At 43.8% G+C, this 18,290-nt stretch overlaps 1 protein-coding gene and 1 long non-coding RNA gene across 8 annotated transcripts in view; one reads left to right on the top strand and one right to left on the bottom strand.

Annotated features, from left to right (window-relative positions):
* Positions 1 to 18,290, top strand: part of ACAD10 (acyl-CoA dehydrogenase family member 10) — a 45,215-nt gene that overhangs the window by 9,802 nt on the left and 17,123 nt on the right. For 6 of the 7 annotated variants that reach the window (XM_045534804.1, XM_045534805.1, XM_045534807.1 and 3 more), the window contains 7 exons: positions 1,966 to 2,124; positions 2,966 to 3,125; positions 4,345 to 4,486; positions 7,520 to 7,591; positions 9,190 to 9,371; positions 14,332 to 14,482; positions 17,747 to 17,892. In XM_045534804.1, coding sequence (XP_045390760.1) covers positions 1,966 to 2,124; positions 2,966 to 3,125; positions 4,345 to 4,486; positions 7,520 to 7,591; positions 9,190 to 9,371; positions 14,332 to 14,482; positions 17,747 to 17,892 — 1,012 coding nt within the window. The remainder of the gene's footprint in view (positions 1 to 1,965; positions 2,125 to 2,965; positions 3,126 to 4,344; positions 4,487 to 7,519; positions 7,592 to 9,189; positions 9,372 to 14,331; positions 14,483 to 17,746; positions 17,893 to 18,290) is intronic. The other variant, XM_045534808.1, reaches the window with a different exon arrangement.
* On the bottom strand, positions 8,148 to 16,058 carry LOC123626046. Its single transcript, XR_006730726.1, has 3 exons — positions 15,808 to 16,058; positions 11,782 to 11,892; positions 8,148 to 8,193 (listed from the first exon to the last, which is right to left on the bottom strand). It is a non-coding gene; the product is annotated as an uncharacterized LOC123626046 (long non-coding RNA).

Here is an 18,290-nt window from a genome sequence, read left to right as displayed (position 1 = left end):
GATTGGCATAGGGCTTCCAGGACCTTCCAGAGTTGGGATGGATCGGGAGGACCCTTCCCTGTGGCCCACTCCTCCAGGGATAGTCTGGGTCAGTGCAAATGGGGAACATCTGGCTAAATACAGCGAGACTCACGGTGGCCTCTGGAACGCATTAGGGGAAACTTCTCTGATAACGTGAGCATTGCACATTTTATTAATAGAGCCCCTTTCTGTTTCTTTCCATCCTTGGAAGAGGTACTTTGGTTTGACTCCAGAAAGTAGCATATTCCCTGCCCCTTAGTCCTAAATGTGCCTGTTGCTATGTGTGTTTGTGCCCTTATTTGGACCAGTGAGATTAACACATAGGTTTTCAACTCTGCCTGCACATCAGCATGACCCAGGAGTTTGTAAAGGTGCCGGGTCCCTTTCCCTGGAAGTTCTCACTGAGTGTGTCTGGGCAGGACCTAGACGTGCATATTTATGAAAACCACCACAGGGGATTCTGCCGTGCAGTTGGGGTGGGAACCCCCGAGATGCAGTGAGGGACTTCGGATTCTGTCCACAGTTCTCTCTTGTCACACAGCCTCTAGCATGCTCACCTTGAGAAGGAAGCTTCCCTTCCATCTTCCTGTGACAGATCCTTGATAAACTAAAACCACTTTTATTTCATCTGTATTTGGGCAAACACTGGCCATGTTCCCACAGTTCCTGGTTTGCTGAGAAGGTAATAGAAACCTTGAACAGGTTCATGCCATCTGTGCAAAATAGAACAGAATGAGAAGGCCAGAGATCTGTCAAATAAATCTTCAGGATTTTTCACCTCACCCAAATGCAGTTGACCTGGAGAAAGGAGCTGTCTGCTTGTCAGAACTTGGCCCCATCCCCTGAGTCCCCTCTGCTGTCTCACTGCTTGCCTCGACTGGCACAGCTATGAAGCACAGCAGCTAGAAGCTGCTTCCTTCTAGCATAATGTATCGATTGGTGTCTGACACGTCCTGCTTCTCTGTTACCCACTATTGACATTTTCTTTAGGGGGAGCTTCTTAGTATTCTTTTAACTCATTCAAGTCCTTAGGAGACAAGGAAAAGTAAGTAGAAAGGCCGAATTTATTCAGGACATTTATTTACCTGAAAGAACAGTTTCACCCAGCCAAGAATATAAGTGGAGGGAGGGGCCTTCGGGTTTGTCCTTGGCCTTGGAGAACGTGGGTCATTCCAAGCAGTGAGTCAGAGATTTAGTTGTATTCTTAGAGGGTGCTGGTTGTAGGCCTATATGGCCCAGTTGGGCCCACTTTATAGAAGATTCAGCCCTGGAGACAGTGTAAGAGGACTTCCAGGGGGTCTCTGCACCAGAGATAGCCTGATGCTGAGATAGCTTTTTCAGGGTTCTCCTGAACCCTCACCAGACCCCCGGGTTCCAGATCATGCACATGGCTGAAGCAAGGCTGTCAGGGTAGAGGAGCCTCTTAGCATGAAAGGAACAGTGTCTTTGCCACTATGGTCTCTTTGGTGTCAGCCCTTCTGGGGGATTTCTGTCTAAATTGAGTATGGATGGGTTATTTTTTAACCTCTTAACTAAACATTAAAGTCATGTTTATTTTGTAGCAGTTAACATTCCCTTCTTTCTGGAAAAATGGTAAAATATTCTCCATAAAGCTGACATGTACAGCTTATCTTCTGCTCTGTGTAGCCCCAACATGTGGCATTAGCAAAATGCCACCCACTGTGGCTTTGCTGTTTGTATGAGGTCATGGCATCTGAAGCAGAGCTTTGGTTTCATGAGTTTGCCCCCAGGTTGTAACCTGGTATTGTCAAATCACTCAACGTAAGAAGGCAACATCATCTTATATCATAACACTGTTAAGTTACTTACTGAAATAAATCTCAACTGTCCTCCTCATGCTCTTCCTTTCAAACAGTTTACCAGCATGCATGTGCGAGCGCCACCTTTAGGGACATTCATCTCTCATTCCTGTCCCTCCCTCAGGTCGTGGAGTCTTGCCTGGAAGGTATCTGTAAGCCAGACCCCAGGATCTACCAGCTGTGCTTAGAGCGGCTGGGCCTGCAGCCCTCTGAGTCCATCTTTCTTGACGATCTTGGACCAAATCTAAAAGCAGCTGCCAGCCTTGGCATTCACACCATTAAGGTAATAGTCACTGTGTTTTGAACCCCTACTATGTGCCAGGCACTATGTTTCTATGCAGTCTTTTTACATTTGTAGTTGTTGCTTTCCTTAGTGGTTTTCCCCCATGTTTCCATATTTATCTTTTTTTTTTATTATTAATTTGGCCATCTATGTAACTAGCTGCTTGTATTTTCAATGGGAAGCAAGGTAAACACATACTAAGAAGGCATTTTGAGAAAAGAGATACACAAGGAGGTGAATGGCAGGCTTAAGACACCTGGGGTGGCGTTGAGACTGTCCTGGGGATCTAGTGATGCTGTTCTAGGTGGGGAGCACCCAGGCCACCCAGGCCATGAAGTACAAGAAGCCAAGTGAGAGGTCTCAGCCAGGCTTCTTCTACATTTGAGTTTTCATTATTAAGCTAATGGGGCTGTAGGGACAGAGCAAATGCTTCAGCACAATCTTCCTTCTGCCTACTTGGCCCAAGAGAGTATGTTTTTTAAGGCAGAGTCTCACTATGTTGCCCAGGCTGGCCTTGCACTCCTGAGCTTAGGTGATCCTCCTGCCTCGGCCTCCAGTAGCTGGGACTGTAGGCAGGAACCATCACACCCCACTGTGTTGTGAACTCTTGACTGATGCTCTTCCCTACAGATAGAAAGTTCAGTGTGGTTAGGAGTTATTAATAAATGGGAAGAGGAAACTCATTCTGCTGCTTCCTCATTAGCTGGATATCCTGGCTCTAAAGGCCTTCCTCAGAGAACTGACTTCTTCAATAACTTCCTCTAAAGAACTACCCTTGCAGGGAACAAACAGGAAGAGAGGTCAGGATCAGCTGGTGGTTCAATATTCTCTCCGAAACCAGGTTCGTGACCCAGAGACTGCAGTAAAGGAATTAGAAGCTCTTTTGGGTTTTACATTGAGAGCGAGTATTCCAAACACGCGTCCTGTGAGAAAGACAATGGAAATTCCAAAAGAGTCCTTGGAGAAGTACCTCAAAGACTTACTGGGGATCCAAACCACAGGTATGAGAATTTTGGTATTTTGGTAACTCTCCCTAAGGCTGGGCTTTCAGTCTGGTTCTCACTTTCAATCCCTGATGGAATGTGCCAGAGACAAAGAGGCAGTGCGATGGGGAAACAGCCATTGGGCCTGGTGGATCTGAGTGCTGTTTTCAGTTTTGCTTAGGAAAAAGCATTAACTTCCTTTTTCACGGATTCCCCAAAGTGCATTTGCACCTCTCCTGCACCCGAGAGTGTGGTAGGGCACAGTCGCCTGCAGACGGCTTTCAAGGAGGAGAGGAACTTGGGGACTGCACTGTGTGCTCAGGGGCGTTTGAGAGTTTCTAATTTTTTGGGAGGACAGCCTGTTTTGTGAAGGTGACATGAAAGTTGCATGATTTTAATATGTGACAAGATGTCTCCATCAGAAAAACAGGCGCCTTGCGAGCTTTTGAAGAGATTCTTACCAGATGATCAAGTTTTGCCTTACTCACTTGGTCCCTGAAAAAGGCTTTTATTGATGGAGTTTCATGTTACGATGTTTTCTGGTGATTGGATTCTTGGTAGTGTCTCTGCAAAGCTGAGGGGCCCCTTCTGACCGGGCTGACAGACTCAGGCAGTCCCTTTGCTCTCCTGCTTTTCCGACCAAGTGAAATGAATCTACATCCAGAGTTCAGTCCTACGAAGCTGAGGGTTAGTGGGCTTCACCTCATCAAGGAGCCTACAAGAATTCAGCCTGGTGGAGTGGGAAATTGCATCCCACGGAAGCAGCTTTGGCTCAAGCCAAAGGGCTCTGCATAGCTCCTTTTAGCTGTCACGTCAGTGTCAGGCTGAAGGACACACAGGGCACTTTTCATCCTCAGGCTTAAAGCGTTCCATTTGGCAAGATGGGTTGCCATGACTGTGCTTGTGGTTGATAAACAGAATAAAAATGTTTTTGGTCATGGAGCAGGAGTTGGCAAGAAGGGTAAAACTGGACACTCGTACAAAGTGAGAAAATTATCGTGGTGTAAAGCCAGTGGCCGTTGCCAAACTGTAGTGGCATGTGATTCTGGACCCAAGCTGGCAGGTGCGCCTGGGACTCAGTCACTCCTGGTACCCAGGGAGGAGGTGCCTTCCTTGTTCTGCATACCAGATGAGGATATTTTGCATCCCAAGTGCAGGACTCATTAGAAAGAAAGAATGTCTGTCCAGATCTGTCCTCCAGATCCGGTTTGAGTTTTCAATGTTTGCAAACTTGCAGGCCCGTTGGAACTCCTACAGTTTGATCACGGGCAGTCAAATCCAACTTACTACATCAGACTGGCCAATCATCAGCTGGTTCTGAGGAAGAAACCTCCAGGGGCCCTCCTTCCATCTGCCCACGCAGTGGAGAGGGAGTTCAGGTAAGTTTCAGGGCCCAGGGGGCACTTGCCCACCTGGTCTCCACATTGCACACGCTCAGCCCCTAACTGAAAAGTCAGCACTCTGTAAAAGTGTCCTGACACATTTAAAACTGCAATTAGGAATCGCTCGGTTATTTCAAATGAGAACACATAACCTAATTCCATTCAGAATTTTGGCTTCTCTTTTCTATTCCTAAACCTAAGAAGACTAGATTTTTTTTGGAACTTCGAGATGAAAAAAGGCATTATTGAGATGCTCTTTAGTCTTGCCCTTTAGTCTTGAAAACTTCTTTAAGACCTTTAGTCTTAAAATCAATATATTAATGGGGCTATGCATGGCCATGAGTGGATAGTCGTTGAAGCTGGATGACAGGTACATGGGGTTCACTATACAAATCTCTCTACCTTTGTATGTGTTTGAAATTTTCTATACTAAAATATTTAAAAGAATAAATGTTTTATAACCCATCCCCAGTAAAATAGTTCGTTTTGCAAACAGGAAAATTTAAACATAGAAGGTAGGAAAAAACCTCACTCCAAATCCCTTGGAGAGTGGGCAGCAAAGCCACAAAAGAGCTCTAGAGTGGGGCTCGCTGTCCTGGGAGATTTGCGCTTTCTCTTCTTATTTCAGCCTCTTACGCTCTACAGAAGGAGAGTTGCGGAGAGTAATAAGGAAAATGGGATTTCAGCTCCCAGCCCCTCCTAGTTCTTGTTGTTTACTGTCTCTCCTCTTGACTGTCTGGTTCTTAGGCTCTGCCTTCTCCAGGTGTTGCAGGGACTGCTGACTGGCGATTATGAAGCCTTAGGGGTTACTCACAGGAGACAACCTACAGCCATTTCTGAGCACTTACTATATGCCCATATAAGAGCAGATGTGTATTTGTGGAAAGAGAGACCCTAAAATTGTAAAACCACCACTGTGTTTTCTATATGTCATGCTTGGGATCTCTCTCTAACCATTCCCAGAGGCACCAAGGAATTCTGGAATGCTAGAATGATATTCAAAAGATCCAGGAATGCACAGAATTTCCATTGTAGTAAAAACTGAAATGTTCATTTGAATGTAATACAGTATCTGCTTAAAAAATGCCAAATGTGGCCAGAAGCAGTGGCTCACGCCTGTGATCCCAGCACTTTGAGAGGCCAAGGTGGGAGGATTGCTTGAGGCCAAGAGTTTGAGACCAGCCTAGGCAACATAGTGAGACCCCCATCTCTACAAGAAATGAAAAAATTAGCGGGGTGTGGTGGTGCACACCTGTAGTTCCAGCTACTCAGGAGGCTGAGGTTGGAAGATCACTTGAGTGCAAGAGTTTGAGGCTGCAATGAGCTATGATGACACCACTGCACTCCAGCCTGGGCAACAGCAAGACCCTGTCTCTTAAAAAAAAAAAAATTTCTTCCTTGAGTGTTTCATAGAATTCACCAGTGAAATCATCTGTGCCAGGAATTTTCTTTAGGAGAAGGTTTTTGATTATGCATTCAGTTTAATAAATACAGGGTTACTCAGATATTTTATTTCATCTTGTTTTAGTTTTGATAAATTGGAATTTCTAAAGAATTTTTCCATTTCACCTAAGCTATCAAATTTATTATTCATAATATCACCTTATTATTCTATTTTTTTGGAGATAGGGTCTCACTCTGTTGTCCAGGCTAGAGAGCAGTGGCATCATCATAGCTCACTGCAGCCTCAAACTTCTGGGCCCAAGTGATCCTCCAGCCTCAGCCTGGCCTACTTTTTAAAGTATGTAGGATCTGTAATAATATCCCCTCTTTATCATTCCTGGTATTGATTGATAATTTGTTCTCTCTCTCTCTCTTTTTCTCCCTCATCATTCTAGCTAGGTATGTATCAATTGTGTCGATCTATTCAAAGAACCAATATTTGGTTTCGTCAATTTTTTCTGTTTTTATTGTATTTCTACTATTAACTTTATTCCCTTTCATCTACTTACTCTGGGTTTATTTTTACCTTCTTAAGATGTAACCTTAAGTCAGTGATTTAAAATCTTTCTTCTTTTCTAATACAAACATTTAAAATTGTAAGTTTCTTTCTAAGCACTTCTTAGCTGCTTCTACAAATTCTGTATTTTTATTATTATTCTAATTTGAAATACTTTCTAATTTCTCTTTTGATATTTTTTTATCCTATGGGTTATATAGAAGTATGTTGTTTAGTTTTCAAATATTTGGGTTTTTTCTAGATACCATACATTAGTTTAATCATATTCTAGTTTAATTCCACTGAGATCTGAGAAATAGTCTGCAAGATTTCAGTATTTATTGAAATTTAATGAGACTTATTTTATGGACCAGCACATGATTCATCTTGGTAAACATATTGTGTACACTTGAGAATAATGTGTACTTTGAAATTGCTGAGTGAGTGTTCTAGAAATATCCATGAGGAAGTTGGTTGGTAGCATTGTTCAGATCTATGTCTTTAGATAAAACTTTGTCTAGGTCTATCATTATTGAGAAAGGGGTGTTAAAATCCCAACTATGATTGTGGATTTATCCATTTTTCTCGTTAATTTGAATCATTTTTACTTCATGTATTTCTAAGCTATGTTTTAAGCACATATGTATTTATGATTGTAATATCTTCCTGATAATTAACTGTTCTATTGTTTTGAAATGCCTGTCTTTGTCTCTGGCAATACTCTGCCTTAAAGCCCACTTTATATGGCACTGAAGTAGCCACACCAGCTTCCTTATACTTAGCAATTGCACAGTACTTCCCATTCTAGCCTTTTATTTTCAACGTATCTATGTTTTTATATTTAAAGCATAACTCCTATAGACATCATATAGTTAGGTCATATATTGATATGTTTGATTTAGATCTATGACTTCACCATTTGTTTTTTGCTTATCCCATCTGTTTTGTGTTCTTACCTACTTTGGGTCAATTGAATATTTTTTAGAATTCTATTTCAATTTATGCCTGTACTAATTTTTAAATCAGAAAAGTAATTTCAAGAACATTTCATCAGTTCTGCCAGCAGTTATGCTTATGTTATTTTGTTCTAGCAGGATTATGAAAGCCCTTGCAAAAGCTGGAGTACCTGTCCCTAACGTTGTTGACCTCTGTGAAGATTCAAGGTAAAGTTCAGATGTATTTTTGCTATTGCATATTCAGGCTACAGGAGTGAAAAGCCTATATACCAATTCAAATTCCAGATTGTTCAAGACAAATAAAATTTGGGTAGGAGAGAAAAGAGACTTTATAGCAACCTCCCCCAGAAGTTCTCAGATCTTTTAAATTATCCTGAAAGATCAACATATGCCTGCTTTTTATGAGATTGGTAGAAAACATCTTTTTTAACATACTAAAAATATATATTCATGTAGTTTCTTGTTCCTTGTTTTTGTTAATTTTTTATTGTGGTCTTTCTAAACTATTTTAAACAGCTTTGTAACAAGTCTTTTCTCTTTTTGCCTAACTTTTCATAACTATGAAAACTTTGAAACATACAGAAAAGTTGAAAGAGGAAAAAATGGTGTAATAAATACCTATTTATACTTCACCTAGATTAAAACATTATTAACGTTTTGCCACATTTGCTTTTTGTGTGTATGTGTATGTATGTATATAACATATATATAAAATTATTTTTTTGACTGACCTTTTGAAGTAGTTTTTAGACAGTATGCATCTCTTAAGAGTAAAGATGTTTTCTTCCATAACCACAGCCCCATTATACCTAAGATAATTAACAATAATTTAATAATATTATTTAATATATACACCATCTTTGAATTTCTCCAATTATCCCAGGGATGTCTTTTATAAGTTTTTCAACTCAGGACAAATATTTATAATGGTAGAATTTTCAAAATAATTTTTTAGAGTAGTAAACTGACTGCCAGTAATAACTAAAAGATAGATTCATGACATGTCAGTGGGTCACTTTAATACTACCAGGCAGTGTATGTTATACAGTTCATATCACCAAAACATGATTAAAACAACTCAATAATAAGAAGGGGTATTTATTGAACCCTCATTGGAACTGGACACCAGGCCAGGCAGTATATATTTGTTCCCTTAATTCTTATAATTACTGTTGAAGTCGGTATGTTTTACAGATTTAAAAACAGAAAACAAAAAGACACTAAACACTAAAGCTTAGAGGAAGAAATGGTCCTGGAAAAATAAAACAAAAAAACAGAAAAGAAAAGCCCCCAAACCCCAAAGCTCAGAGAGGTTTGGTAAGTCTCTCAGGGTCACACTGCTAGTAAAGGGCAGAGGTGGGATTTACACCTGGTTCTGTAGGACTTCAGAGTTCCCCCTCTTAACCTTGCCACTTTCTACATTATCACACTTAAACCTATTCTGATGGCTTCTACAAATGGATCAAAGAGAAGAATGCAGCATGCTGGCAAAGAAGTATATACGCGCGCGCGTGCGTGCATGCGTGTGTGTGTGTGTGTGTGTGTGTGTGTGTTGTGTGTGTGTGTGTGTGTGTGCGCGCGCGCTCGCGCGCCGCGTACGCGTGTATACCTCGGCTGGGAGAAGGGATATTTCTATGCCCTGCACTTATGTGCAAAGGAAAAAGGAAGTGTTCAGTACTTGGTCTGAACTCTGCACCAGCAGTCAAATCGTACACCCAGGAACAGTTAGAGCAGGGCCGTGACTCACAGCCCTCCACATTAGGACTTGGGCCCCTGAAACACCCTGTCTGTTTCATCCTTTCCAGCGTCATTGGCACCCCCTTCTATTTGATGGAGTACTGCCCAGGCCTCATCTACAAAGACCCCTCCCTGCCAGGCTTGGAGCCCAGCCAGAGGCGAGCCATATACACTGCCATGAACAGAGTCCTGTGCAAAATCCACAGTGTGGACCTCCAGGCTGCGGGCCTGGAAGACTACGGGAAGCACGGTGAGCAAGAGGCACGTTGTCCACACTGGTCATTTTATCACTAGCAGCTCTGCTTTAGGATTTGAATGGTTTCAGCTATTAACACACCAGGTGTTTGCTAAATGTAAAGTGAACTTTAGCTTCTTCCTTGGAAATCTAGTATAGTTTTAATGAGATATTGCTTACTTGGACATTTTAGCCTTGGATAAGTCCCTTCATGGAGTAACTATATAGACTACAGAATCTCTCTCCCCTACAACTTTTATCTCACTAGGCCATTTAAATTTTTTTTTTCTGATACTGGCCAAGGGTATTTAAGATACATTTTTCTCCAATTTTCACCCTTTGCCATAAATATTCTTTTCAACAGGGATAGTTTTTTGTTTCTGTTTTTGTTTTTTAGAGACAGGGTCTCACTCTGTCACCCAGGCTAGAGTGCAGTGGTGTCATCATAGCTCACTGTGGCCTCAAACTCCTGGACTCAAGCGATGCTCCAGCCTCAGCCTCCTGAGTAGCTGGGACTACAGGTGTGCGCCACCACAACTAGCTAATTTTTCTTATTTTTTATAGAGACGGAGTCTCACTTTGTTGCCCAGGCTGGTCTCAAATTCCTGGCCTTAAATGATCCTCCCACCTCTGCCTCCCTAAGTGCTAGGATTACAGGCATGAGCCACTTCAGCGGCTTTTCCTCTATCTTTAACCAAAATGTATATGTTTTCTATAGGCTCTTATCAGAGGCTACAATATATGTCCAATGTACATCAATTTCCTATTTCTGCCAAGTTACCTGAAGTTCCACCACTCCGAGGGCACATGGTCTGAATCCTCAAAACTAACATTTAAAACACTTTGCTACAACAGAGCAGGCTTGCAGCCTTCCCAGCAGAACTGAGGGAGTACTCTCTGCCTCCACCTGTTCTTAGCACAGCCAGTTCCACATTGTAACATCTGACATTTGTAGAACTCTGTTCTGGAAACCAAGTTTTGTATTAGTTAGGACTCTTAAAGTTGCAGATTTCAGAACCCAATTCAAACTGACTTTTTTTGAGTTTTGTTTTTTTGGGGTTTTTTTGTGTTTTTTGTTTATTGTTTTTTTCTTTGAGACAGAGTCTCACTCTGTTGCCCAGGCTGGAGTGCCATGGCATCAAGCCTAGTTCACAGCAACCGCAAACTCCTGGGCTCAAGCAATCCTCCTGCCTCAGCCTCCCAAGTAACTGGGACTACAGGTGCGCACCACCATGCCCAGCTAATTTTTTCTATTTTTAGTAGAGATAGCATCTCATTCTTGCTTAGGCTGGTCTTGAACTCCTGACCTCAAGCCATCCCCGGCCTCGGCCTCCCAGAGTGCTAAGGATTACAGGTGTGAGCCACCGTGCCTGGCCCAAACTGGCTGAGTTTGAATTTTAAAAATAAATCTATTAGCTCCCAACCCGGCAGGGAACCTTTGGCCTTCTGATTTCAAGATTGTTCTTTTTAAGCACCAAAGGAGGCAAGAAAAGTTTCATCTTTCTCTGCTGCACCCCTTTAATAAAAGGATTTCTTCTGTAAAATTTGGATTCAGTAAAAAGGCTGTATTTAAGGACTTAGAAGAACATATGTGGCCTTAAGCCCGCAGGTTTCCCACCCCTGTAGGACTTCCTTGGGCTTCAGGAATCAGTTTTCTCTCCTTTTCTCAGCTCTGTTTTCTTTTCTTTTGGTTTCATTCCCAGGTTTTTCTTATTTTCTGGCAAAATGGCCCCAGTCAGCTCCAGTGTTATGGCCTACCAGATTGTTACCCCCAGGGCAGAAAGAAAGTCCTGGCCCCTCTTGGGTTATGGGCATAGCTCTGAGTCAGTTACTGGTTGGAGGGATACAGTGATCTGATTGCCAGTCCTGCACGCGTCACCCTCGTCTAAAACTGGGGCCAAGGTCAGCCACACCAAAACAGTATGGACTGATATGGAGGTGGGCAGTTTTCTCCAAAGGAAATATGACTATGTACTAAGGTTACCACATTTAGCAAATAAAAATATAAGCTTCCCAGTTAAATTTGAATTTCAGATCACCTTGGTGATCCCATAGGGAAATATACTCAAAATTTATTTGTTGTCTATCGGAAATTAAATATAATTTATATTAAATATAATTTAATATAAAGTAAGTACAGGATGCCCAGTTAAATTTGGCTAAACAGGTCAAAATAACAGATGTCCTCTATATTGGTCCATTGTTTTACAGTATGAAGAGCACTAGACCAGAAGTCAGCTGCTAATTTGTCAGGTAACCTTAGGCAAGTGACATTACTTTGTCATAGTTCTCTCAGTAGTAAAGGTGAGTTTCAAAGCCCTCCCCTGCCTCCCTCACTGGGTGAGGGGAGAAGCACATGGCAGCTGATCCCAGTGCTTTGAATGAAGAGAAAGCCCCCAGCGCAGTGACAGGCAGTGCGACATACCTGTGTGGCGAGAGAATCGCTCAAGGAGATTCCACCCGCCGTCCTGTCCAGATGGATCCTTTGCCTTTTTGTGTTTTTAAAGTGGATTATTCTGATGCTCTTTCCACTGACCTGTTAGCACAAGGAGACAAAGCAGAAATCTGACGTGATTTCCTGTGACCCACGGCCAGCCCCTTCATCGGATTTCAGGTTCAAGGATCCAGCTACAGGTTCAGGTCTCGAACTCCTGACCTCGAGTGATCCACTCGCCTCGGCCTCCCAGAGCTAGGATTACAGGCGTGAGCCACCGCGCCCGGCCCAGCTACAGGTTCAGGAAACCCACAGTTTGTCAGGTTGTGTCAGGACCCCAGCTGCTGGGCTGGGCATTAGCCACATATAGAATAGTTATATAGATTCCATCGTTTGTAGAAAATGATTTATATTTAAATAAATTCAAAGGTTTGCCTGCACAGCATAGACTGTCTCCAAAAGGAAACCTAAGAAACCAGTCCCGTGGGCAGGTTGCCTTTGGGGAGAAGAGCTGAGTAGCTATGCAGAGGCTTGGGAGACAAACTTCACTGCATTCCTTTTTGTCACTTTTTCACTTTGAGCCGTATGAATGTATTGGCTCTTCAAGAGAACAAATTTAAATTTGTAAAAAAAAAAAAAAAAAGAGCATGCAAACATGATTTCTAGTCAAAAGGGGCTTTTGACAAAGATCCTTTAGGCACAGTCTGATTACCAGAAGGAACCTTCCACCAAGTATCCGTGGGGAACACATCACCCTCCTCTCCGGTCCCAGAGAGGCAGCTGCTTTGGGAAGGACATTTCTGAGCTGGGGCAGGCCTTGCTTGGGACCAGTGGCCAACAGAGCCAGAGACTTGGGACAGCTGCATCTGCTTCCCATGAGGAGGAAAATGTGCGCAGCACGGGGTCGGCATGTGCGGGACCATGGAGTCCCAGATCCATACGGGCAATTCACTGAGAGGCTCCTTCCCCAAGACTCAGCTCCTGTGGTTTCTCATTTGACTTCTTATGGTAATTTTTAAACTAACAGAAAAGTTGAAATAGTACAATCAATAACAATATGCCCATCCCTAATCTCAACAATGGTTAACTTTTGCCATATTTGCTTCTTATCACCCTCTCATATTATATATAGATATGTATATATGTCTATTTGTGTGATTAACAAAGTTGTAGAGACTATGAAACTTCATTCCTAAATACTTTAGTATGAGTTTTCTAAAAATAAGGACATTTCTTACCATCATCATATCCAAGAACATTTACCATTTTAAGTGGGTTTTTTTCCAAATCAGGGCATCTAGAACAGTCTCCCCACTTGTTTTTTTATGAATTTTTTAAGAGACCAAGTCAGTTGTCTTATAGATTTGTGTCTGTTATTTCCTTGTGGTTTCATTTACTGCTATCTTCTATTTCTTGTAATTCTTAAAAACTGGCAGATAGTCCTAAAGGCTTGATTCGTTTCCAATTAAATTCCTATGGATTTTGATCTCCGCGTCTCACAGCCCAGGGGATCCTCCGAAGGGCCAGCATCTGGGTGCAGTGGACTCTGCAGAAGGAGGCCGACTTCTCTGTCCTTGTCTTCAAAGCCTTCATCCTCTGGGGAACATTCTTCTTTTAGATGAGGAGTGAAGGTTTGGCTTAGAGCCAGGGACCTAACACATTATTTATTATTATGTTATTAATAGTGGCAATTAGTAATTGTCAATTGACAGCTAATGATAGTGACATTAATAATGGCCACCACCTATCGGGCAGCCTTCTCTGCTGGCACTGTGCTTGGCACGTTACATATGGATTTCACGTAGTCTTCACAACAACCCTGCGGAACACAGGCATCAATACTCTCGCTGAACCGGTAAAGCAGTGGTGGCTCAGAGAGGTTAAACCAAGTGAGGAGCTGGATTGTGGCTGGGTTGACTCCAGAATTCATTCTGGTTTATGTTCCTAGACGTAACTTTCGAGTCCCTTAACTGTGGCATCTCTTGAGTTTCTTAGCAAGCAGCTGATTGGTAATAGCAAACACTCATGTCGTGCTTAACACATGCCAAGAAGAGTTCCAAGGGCTTTATGTATTTTATCCTTAACAGCTCTGTGAGGACCATCTCAGGATGAAGAAACGAAGGCACAGAGAGGTTAAGTAACCCGCCTGAGATCACACAACTAGAGAATGGCAGAACTGGGATTCAGATCCTAGCAGTTTGGCTCCAGAGTTCATGCTGTTAGCCAAGCACTATTGTTTAGACCAAAAGGGATTATTAAAGGCTATTAGGAAGCTCACAAGATCTTTAAGAGGGCCAGGGATCAGGCTTGGAGGCCAGGTGTCTGGGAACAGTGCCCAGACCACACTCTTCCAGCCGAGACAAAATAGCCAGTGGCTTCCACTTGGGGTGGCAGGAACATTTGCGTGGGGAATGTAGGAATCCATTCAAAGGTGCGGCGCCACTGCAGAGCATTACAAAGGGTTTCACCGTGCTGGTTAATTTTCGAAACTTTTGGAGTTTGTTCAAATAGCACACCGTGTTCTAATCTTCTTTCCCTCAGGGGACTATATTCCACGCCAGGTGCAAACCTGGATTAAGCAGTATCGAGCCTCAGAAACCAGCACCATCCTGGCGATGGAGAGGCTCATCGAGTGGCTGCCACTCCATCTCCCCCATCAGCAGAGGACCACGGTGGTGCACGGGGACTTCAGGTAGACATGGCGCTAGGGGAGCTGAAGATGATGGCAAGGGCATTTGAAAGGGAAATGAAGCCATTGGCCTTGGCCCAGTTTACAGTTGGGAATTGCTCCCAGTGCAGAGCGTCTCCCTGTGCCTGGCCTTTTAAGGCAGCGTTTCTCAGCCTCGGCTCTGTGACATTTTGGGTGGGACAGTTCTTTGTTGTGGGGGCTACCTGTGTACTGTGGGATGTCAAGCATCATCTCTGGCTTCTACTCACTAGATGCCAGTAGCACTCCCTCCCCCTACAAGTTGTGACAACAAAAGTGCTCGTAGACATTGTCCAGTGTTCCATGGGAGGACAGCATCACTCTCCCTTGAGAACCACTGCTTGCAGATAAGGCAGAGTGAGGTATCTCTTACCTCCCACGGGGTCGGGCGATGGACATTCCCATTGGGTGTGGAGTGAAAGGAATGAGAGAGTGGACACGGTCTTCTTGGGCTACATGGTGAGTCTATAGTGTGGCTAAAACTGGAACTTGGATGTGCCTTGCATCCAGCGTGAGTGTCTAGCTTTATCTTGTCATCTCTTGCTGTGAAAGCTGCCCACAAGGCACTTGGGTAGCTTTTGTGATGTTTTCTGCTTCCCAGCAGCGCCTGGAGGTCTGCTTTTGATCCAAGCACGCCTTATTTGGGCCTCTGATGCACTTGGTTGTTTTCTTGCCCATCTGGGGAACTGTGCCTTTTATTAAACAAGGCTAGACAGCAAAGGCTTATTTTAAAGACGCTTCCTTTCATTCCAAATGAAATTGGCCTTTCTTCACTGGCTTGACCTGTGTCACTCGTTCCTGGCTTCTTCTTTTAGCCACCTTTGGGGATCCCCCTGAATGTGAGAGTGAACAGCAAGACTTTCTCCATGTTGCATGGTTGTCCATGAGAGTATGATGCATCCGCTCTCGTGTCAGTCCCTGGCTGACTGTCCCAAGGGATTTCCGCACAGTGCCCTGAACTCAGCATGTGCCTGGGCTGCAGCTGGTTCCCCTGTCCAACCGCCCCCTCCACGTGGGACTCTGGAGCACCAGCAGCACTCTCCTTGCCAACCACTGTCACCCATTTCCTTTGGTGGCCTTGGTGTCACCAGCCTACAAGAGCTGTTCCGTGGACCTTGTCTTTGCCTCTTTTTGCATCTCAAGTGTCCATGAATGTGATTAAGCACACAGGGGGCAGGAGACATCCAGCTGTGGCTTGAGCCCCTCCTCCCTTAGCTATAATGAAGTATGATGATCATTTATGATGGTGCTTTCAGGAAAGACAGCCTCTGATTTTAGACAGTATGATGCCGTTTATAGATGTCACTTACAGTCAAAGGTGTTTCTAGCTGTTGACAGGTGGAGGAACATTTCTTCCATCTCCTAGAGCTGATCAGTGGTGGTAGGAGCATAAACTGGTACAACTACGCTGAAAAGAAATAGCCAATAACGTAGAAGATGGGAATAGGCGACAGCTCATAATTCCTCTTCTGGAGAAGCATTTGCACCTGTGTGCCAGGAGACTTGGACAGAGATGTTCCCTTTGGTCATGCCTGTGATTGTAATACACGATAAATTATGATTTGGTCATATGCTGGAATTCTAATTTTTAGTGGGTAAAATAAACCGATTTGCTATACATAAGTCGTCATAAATAAATCTCAAAAAGATAATGCTGAGTAGAAAAAAGTAAGTCCCAGGCTGCACATGGTGGCTTACGCTTGTAATCCCAGCACTTTGGGAGGCAGAGGCAGGAGGATTGCATGAGGCCAAGAGTTCAAAAGTTCAAGACCAGCCTGCGCAACATAGCAAGACCCTATCTCTAAAAAACATAAAAAATTTAAAAAAAGTTCTAAAAGGATATATATACTGTGTGTATAAATTTTATGTAAATTTTAGAAGAATTGAAAGACCACTATATGTGGTTTATAGGTACATGCATAGATAAGAGACATATAAAAATATCTGAGATATTAATATATACCAACTTCAGGATAGCAGCTATTTTTTTCTTTTTTTGTACTTTTTTACTTTTAAATTTTCTTTACACCTGCTGCAAAGAGAAAGCAAGGATAGCAGTTATTTTTGAGGAAGGAAGGAGAGGAATGGGATGGAGGCCATTAGCTACATCTATGATTTTTTTTTTAATCTGAAGCAAATAGAGAAGCAGGTATGACATCTGTTAAATCTGGAAGATGGCCACATGAATTCTGTTATATCACTCTGTATTTTTCTGCATGTTGGTAATTTTTCTTTTAAATAAAGTATGCATTAGAGAGGGCCGTGGCAGGAAACAGAAGCACTCAAAGAGGCCATCTGAGAAGAGTTTAATATAGGGGTGTAGCATGGCTTAGAGGAGCCAGTGAGGAGCAGCATGGAACCCCGGGGCTAGCAGCAGTGGGGAGTTGCGCCAGCCCTAGGTCTGAAAGAGCAGATGTGTGCTCCGGGTCTTACTGCTGCATAACAAACTACTCCAGCCCTGAGTGGCTGTAAATGATGACTAATTATTTTGCTCAGGCATCTTTGCAGTCTGGGGACAGGACAGCTTGTTTCAACTGGGGTGGCTGTCAGGCTGGGGCTGAGCTAGCATGCTGGCCCCGGGGCAGAGAAGACGCGAACAGCTGGGCTCCTCAGGTCTTTCTGTTTCTTTGTGGTTTCCCACGTGGTTTCTCCAGCATGGGGCGCCTGGGTAGCTGGACTTGTTATGTGGTGACTCTGGGCCCCAAAGGTGTTTATTCTGAGAGAGGGCGGGGGGGGGGGGGGGGGGGGGGAAGCCCTATCACCTTTTTTGACCTCGTGCAGTCTCGGGAAGCCCTTAGCCTCACTTTCACCTGCATTATATTTGTTAGAAGTGAGGTGCTTCAGCAGGGGAAGAATTAGACTCTACCTTTTGTTCGAGGAGTGTCAAAGAATTTGCACACCTATTTTAAACCCATCACAGGGAGGGAGTAATTCCCACAACTCCCGAGAGGGCAGCTCTGTGGGGAGCTCTGCCTGGCCAAAGCTGTGGCCCTCAGTAGAGAGGGTTGCGGCCACCCCTCAGCTGTCTGCAGAGCAGGAGCTGGGGAATAAATAACCAGGCCCCCTTCCGATCCCCTGCTGCTGCCTCTGATTGCTGAGTCCAGCCGGAAGCCAGAAAGCAAGGGAGCTCTGGGAGGAGGCTCAGAAAAGTGAGGAAGGCGGGGAGTGGGCCTGGAGGGGCAAACTGACCGTCCGCACAGAGTCCGCCCTGGGGCTCAGAGTTCTCTCTTTCCTTCTGTGTCTTTGCAGGCTCGACAACCTGCTGTTTCATCCAGAAAAGCCAGAGGTCCTTGCTGTCCTTGACTGGGAACTTTCTACCTTAGGCGACCCCCTTGCCGATGTGGCCTACAGCTGCATGGCTCACTACCTGCCATCCAGTTGTCCTGTGCTGAGAGGTAGGAGCCGGTGCTGGGGACAGAGAGGGACAAGCCAGCTCTGTTCTGCAAGCATTTGGAGCAAACTTGGCTGAAGTAGTTTGCGATTGGGCTGGGGTGTGAAAGTGAGGTCCTGGTGGTTTTGGTAAAAACTGTCATTGGAACACATTCCTATCACATTTGGGGGGCAATGGGCGTAGGCTGTATGTTAAGTGAAAAGGAAGCCTGCGGAGGCCCCTCTCATGCTTTCACATAGCTGACTTCTACTTAGAGTTTTAAATTAAAAATATGCCGATTGCAAAAATATTAGAGGTACCATGATAGTGACCACAACAAAAAACAGTTAAAATCATTAGTAGTCCCAGAGATAACCACTCGCTGACATTTCAGTATCTATCCTTGTCATCTTTTCTTCTATG

The sequence above is a fragment of the Lemur catta genome, chromosome 21 (assembly GCF_020740605.2).
Source record: "Lemur catta isolate mLemCat1 chromosome 21, mLemCat1.pri, whole genome shotgun sequence".
Taxonomy (NCBI): domain Eukaryota; kingdom Metazoa; phylum Chordata; class Mammalia; order Primates; family Lemuridae; genus Lemur; species Lemur catta.
This window is presented reverse-complemented; position numbering and strand designations above follow the sequence as displayed.